Source organism: Olea europaea, chromosome 5 (genome assembly GCF_002742605.1).
Source record: "Olea europaea var. sylvestris chromosome 5, O_europaea_v1, whole genome shotgun sequence".
NCBI classification, from domain to species: domain Eukaryota; kingdom Viridiplantae; phylum Streptophyta; class Magnoliopsida; order Lamiales; family Oleaceae; genus Olea; species Olea europaea.
This window is the reverse complement of record NC_036241.1, coordinates 14543970-14550364: the sequence shown is the minus strand read 5'-3', so window position 1 is coordinate 14550364 and position 6395 is coordinate 14543970. Positions and strand designations below refer to the sequence as shown.

The following is a 6395-nucleotide window of genomic DNA, read 5'->3' as shown; positions in this document are numbered from 1 at the left end:
AATGAATGCAAATATCAACCAGAAGAATGCACGCAAATATCAACCAAAATTACAAGATCTGAAAACAATTGCAACGTCATCATTTGTGTAGACAAAATGGAATTGTGTTTAGTTTCTCCTACACTGTATTATTAACCTTCATCACCTAGTGTTCTCATATAAATCAAAAGGCATCATTCTAATTAAATTATAACCTTCAAAATTTTACACAAAAGACAAAACATCTACAGAAGAAATCCCATAAGAGAAGATGTGATGTAGAATAAAAAGATGAAATAACAGTTACGGTTACCTCTTCCTCACATTCAATTATTCCGTCTGTGAATTCGGCGGATGGCTGAATCAACTTCAAATGAACCAAGCAATGAAGGGGTTATCTTCACCCTCTTGCCACGCCTCATGCCATCCTCGTCCACGGCAAAATTTGGGCTTGCTCCATGCTGTTCGGTAGGAGTTTCTTCATTGTGACTTTCATCAAACGAAAAAAGAAGAAAAATGACTTAACTTTTAAGGCGAGACCAACGGGGAATAATCGAATTAATGATTATAAGATGCCATTTCAAATGTAATGTCTTATTCAAAGGCATTGCATTAGTGAACAATAAATGAAATCAAATATTTTGCCATTTTGATGGTTGGAATAAACAAATGAAGGTCATTTTTGCATATCAAGATCTCAAATCACCGAGAATGGATTTAATGATCTTGGAGAAAATATGGAACGGAATTTGTTAGGCCTTCTTCGCTCACAAAATTCTACCACGAACCTTTGATTGAGACTCTTGCATGGGCCTTTGACATTTACAAAAGCTTATACCCAACCTGTTGTCGAAACCTTCACTTATTTTTAACATATTTATATGTTGTAAAATAATAAAAATGAAAAAGCATATTCAGTAGTGCGTAAGCCCAATATTCGTAGTAATGGATTTAAGGTGATAGTCAGACTTGTCTTGCAACTACAATAAAAGTGTTGACTTAGTTAAGGTGCCAGTCACACTTGTTAACCTTCATAGTCGTGTATTTTGACATCAATGGAGACTTTTATAGCCAACCATTGCTTAGGGCCTCCACTATAACTCCTTTGTGTCCCTCCTTGATCTTTCTACAATTCTACTAGTGAAAGGGTACTCTTGCATTATGAAAGGTGTTTCATTAAACAGCTGTTTTGAAAAATAAAAAAATAAATTTATATAAGTTACTCAACTAAGTATCAATTGACATAAAAATGCAGAAAACAAGGTAGGGCCTTTTTAGACTGAGGTCGAGAAAATATATCAATTCTCAACCATGGTTAGAAACAAGAAATTCGATATATTGTTTAAACCACGGGTGTAATCATTATCTAGTGCTGAAAACACAATTTAATAGCGCTGACATGGAAAATTTTCAAATGTTGCATGCCTGGATTTTCAAGTAGTTTTAATGGTGAACAAGAAGATGAGATCATTGGCAACACCTGATTTACAAGGCAACGTGTACATAAATCGTTTATCTTGGTTCCGGCACGGATATTGTCATGTCATTTTGAGTGAGGTATGTTTCCTCGCGTGGTAATGTGTCTGTTTCATCACAACTTCTTTCCACAAATAAACCAGGCTCTTTAGGTTGTGGTAACGTCACACTCTCGTTGCTCAACATGACAACTACTGATGCCATTGTTGGCCTGTCTTGTGGTAGTTTTTGAACACACAGTAAGCCTACTTGGATACATCTAAGCACTTCAGATTCAACCAACAATAGCTCAGCAATGCCATTTGCTACTTCCAATGCCCTGCCTTCTTTCCACAATAACCATGCCTGAAATATAAATAGGTGCAATTAATTATCTGAACGGAAAGATTGGATAAGGAGAAGAGAAAAGTTTTGCTTTATATGACTTACGTAGCCTACAAGATTATGATGATGGTCGGAATGGTGAAATTTCCAATTCTTCCTACCACTCACTATCTCTAGTAAAAGCACTCCAAAACTGAAGACATCAGATTTCACCGAGAATTTCCCGTCAACAATGCATTCTGGCGACATATAGCCACTACATGAACCTCGTGTTAGGTTCCAGACATAGTAAATCCATATTTTAATTCTCAGAATGGGGAGTTAATATAGAACTTACTGAGTACCAATTACTCGCTTTGTTTTGCTTTCAGTTTGATCTCCACCAAAAGTTCTTGCGAGGCCGAAATCAGAAATCTTGGGATTCAAGTCACTATCTAGTAAAATGTTGCTACTCTTAAGATCTCTGTGAATAATTCTCAATCGAGAGTCCTGATGAAGGTAAAGAAGTCCTCTCGCTATGCCCATAACAATCTCAAAGCGCTTTTTCCATGTAATCAATGTTTTTCTATGCTGATCTGCAACAATTTCATAATATATGGACTACTTAGTGGTTGGAAAATATACATCATATTCATCGAATAGGAGATCAATAGAGGCAGATTAACCAAATATGAAATGGTCCAAGCTTTTGTTGGGCATATATTCGTAAATTAGCATCCTTTCATCTCCTTCAAGGCAACATCCCAAAAGCCAGACAAGATTCCGGTGTTGAAGTTTGGAAATCAGAATTACTTCACTCCTAAACTCTTGAAGACCTTGTCCAGAATTCGTTGAGAGTCTCTTCACTGCAATTTCTTGCCCTGTTGGTAATTTTCCCTGTACATTGTTCAAAGGGTCTGTCATGAGGCCGCTGCTCACTATCAACAACCACAAAATCATTCAAAACTTAAATGACTTTCTCACCTTGTACACAATTCCAAATCCTCCTTCTCCAAGCATATTTGTTAATGAGAAGTTCTCAGTTGCATTAGTAACTGTACTCAGATCAAACATTGGCTGCTCTATATCTTTCACATCGATATCAAATGCTGTCAGCAATCAGTTGGATAACGATCAGAGGAAAACCAGTTAATTTAATTCAATGAGATTGGAAAAGTTTGCGCACCTCTTTTCGATTCTCTCTTCTTGAGGAGACGAAAGATCAAGAAGCCGAGGATAAGCATTCTGCAAACTAACGATATGACCAAGATCAGCACCAGTGTCGTCTTTTTATTGTGATCTGAATGTTAAAGATTTAATTAATTATAGGGCTGTACCTTAATAACTAGAATATATTAACACTGCTTTTCACAGTACTAGTTTCAAAAGTGCAGTACTATTACGCAAGAACAATATTCTGATTGATCATCTGTCCTACATAGAAAAAGAATTCAAATTCTGTCCTAAGATAAACTTGAATATACTTACTAAGTTCGGCTGCTGCTATTCGCATGTAGATGTATCGTTCTTTTCTTTCAGAAAACTCTTGAATATCGATCAGATCCCCGAACCACATGAAACAACCACTACCACCTTCACGAATATCTGAATTTGCGTAAGCCATGCAAGAGCAGTTCTTCAAGCATTCTGCCTGACATTCTTTTAGACTCATGCTCTTGTTTAGTGAAAACTGAAGGAGATCTGGCAATTTCACACCTCCAAGCTTTAAAAATTTAATGTGATCCTGCAGGCAACTCAATGGAGTCCTCCTCACACATCCACTGGACCAGTACCGTGCATCCCATTCACTCTGCGATTTAGGAACAAATCCGTGTAAGCACTCACAAATTGGTCTACTCTTGGTTTTGCAAATGCTATTAGCACCACATAATCCATAGTCATCGCACTGATCATTCAGTGATGAATCCATAGCAGTCCATGACAATCCCCCCTGTTTCAGTATGAAACGTCGGACAAAACCTGATTGATACGCTGTAAGCCTGGTAATAATTGAATTGTCGACAACCACATTCATATAGTACAGTTCTTCATTATTGTAAACAAAAATGCGTTCAAAAACCGGCTTCCAGTTAATGGAACCGCTAAATTCAATTCCATTCCATGGTCCTGACCTGTAAATTGTTTCTGATCCCCTGCGAAGAACAAACTGAGGCATCCCAATATTGTCAAGCCGGAAAGTAATGTCTCAAGGAGAGGGGTCATTTTCATCTTTCCATGATGTTATATACCTGTTTGTGCCGGTGCTCAAATTCCACCCTAGTTTCATTCCTGGTAAAAGCGTATCGGATGGGAAATCAAAGCTTTGCCATACATAGTTCTGTGTGGTATCATCTTTTCTTCTGAGTACAAGGTTACCAGATTCCAATAGCTGTGCCGCTGTTGCTGGTTCATTTTTAGAAGAATTGGATGACCAGAAAACGTCGCCCGTCATTGCATTCATAATAGCAAGATCTCCGTTAGGGGTAATTGTTAAAACACCAGATGAATTCCTTAATGGGGTTTCCCTGTTTGCAATCCACACAATGATTTCTGGGAATTTCTTGTACCATATTCCTATGTACCATTTGCCAGAATTATTGGGGGAAAAGAAACCTAATTCAAAGCTTTGGCCTGAGGATTCCAAAGTCTCACCGTAGGTGATGGTGCCATTTGAGCTCAATGTATCAGCAGCTCTGCGGAATCCCGAGAGTAAAGACAAGAGAAGAATGTAAAAGAGTAAGGAAGACAAAATCTTCACTGGCAAGCAGCAGAAGGATGTAGCACGAGGACTTTTGAAGAATCACAATTTTGCTTATTATACAGCAAAAGGTCATATGGAAACGCCAACTCCAGAGTTGAGTTGGTTGAAGACGAAAATCATGGCTTTCAAGATTTCATTGCGTGTCATAGACACTCACATTGCATTTCAAAATGCATTAATTGATCATTTGTCAGATGAATATACTAATTTCGAGAATTAAATGACAACATTAGTTAGATTTCGTAATATCATGATATCAAAATTCGAAATATATTACATATTTTTTTAATATTATTATGTTGCATGTAATCTTTTTTTAAATGTGGTACTTGTATTAAGTGTTCACATTTTTTAATATATTAATGAATTCAATATTTTTGTTAACTAAACGTAATTATTTATTTAGTAATTTATATAGCGATAAATTTGAGATAAATAAATTATTAAGAAATAAAAAATAAAGAAAATGATGAAACATTGTTCATGTGATGCAACTTTCGGTCTGTGTTAGAGATGATTTTCCATTTGGTCCCAAACTTTTAATGCAATAATTGGAGATGCCTTAAAATTGTATTGAAAAGTCAAATTAGCCCTAATCATTGAATGCAAGTGTATTAGAAATCCTTAAAAATTGTAGAATCATTCTACAAGTACATCATTTTTCATACCTTTTTTTACACAGCATACACACATTCAAGTGGGTGTGGTCCACGATTAAAATAATCGTGGACCCCACCTCTGTGAGGAAATGTGAAAATTGTTGTAAATAAAATAAAAAATAAAAAAAAGGCTGTACAAATAGCATTTTTGAAAATTGTATTGAAAGGTCAAATTAGCCGTAATTATTGAATGCAAGTGTATTAGAAATCCAATCAACTTCAACTCAAAGCAAACTAATGATCAATTAGTATTCTGCATCATATGGTCCTGATACCCTCTTACTCTCCAGGGACAAGAAAGAACACAAAAAGAAAATTTGTTTTCAGCCTAATTTTGAGGCTAATACTATTTGATAACATAGCAATTTATATGTAAATCGAGGAATTTTTTTTGGCTCGGGGCATAAATGGTCTACCCCTCTCTAATTAACGTAGAGTACATATAAAAATTACAACTTCAAAGTTAAGTCTTGAAGCCATGATACTCTACAAAAATCTTGGCTCCATAAAAGGTATGATAATCAGTTAATTATTCAAAGTGCAATGAAAGATTTGATGATCGATTGGGTTGGTGGTTGGCGATAAATGAAGAAGAGAGCCTCTTTGTCATTTTACATTTTTGGACGTAAATTTTTTCTCTTTGGTCTTGTTGGGAAAATGACGTCCCAAAGATTGCCCAAGAAATTAAGCTTGACAATGTGAAAATTTCCAAACCACTTGAAGAACAAGAAAATGGGGAAGAAATGATTTTCAATATATAAATGAAGAACAATGGATTGGATTACTTGAACAAGCCTCAAGTTAATCCCCAAGAAAAGAAAAATAGCTTTGAATTTATACCCAAGAAGAACAACCTCTTACTTGTTAAATTCAATCCAAGCTCTCTCACTTTTCTCTCCAAAAATCGGGTGTTCCATGAAGAGGAAAAACACCAGCTATATATAGAATGAATCGGGCGCCATGGCGCCCAGAGTGGGAGCCATGGCGCCTGCATCACTGGACCATTTTTCACACTTTGGGCACCATGGCGCCCAATCATGGCGCCATGGCGCCTGACTCCCTGCACTCTTTCTCACAATTCTCCACCTCGTACATCATTTGATCGACCTCAAATTTTGGACGAACACAAGAAGAAGCAGCAAGCGCCAAACTCGGCTGTACCATTCAAACCATGGTTGCCTACGTACCCAAAACTCGGGATCAAGCCTCCGTAGTTC

General features: G+C 36.7%; 1 protein-coding gene across 1 annotated transcript; it reads right to left on the bottom strand.

Annotated features, from left to right (window-relative positions):
• Positions 1–1194: 1194 nt before the first annotated feature.
• LOC111394286 (G-type lectin S-receptor-like serine/threonine-protein kinase At4g27290) lies at positions 1195–6217 on the bottom strand. Its single transcript, XM_023020039.1, has 10 exons — positions 6040–6217; positions 5188–5257; positions 4008–4547; positions 3162–3911; positions 2945–3003; positions 2743–2867; positions 2445–2655; positions 2117–2354; positions 1885–2035; positions 1195–1800 (listed from the first exon to the last, which is right to left on the bottom strand). Exons 1-10 carry the CDS (start codon positions 6215–6217, stop codon positions 1492–1494), a joined length of 2631 nt encoding a protein of 876 aa, XP_022875807.1. The 3' UTR covers positions 1195–1491.
• Positions 6218–6395: the final 178 nt, after the last annotated feature.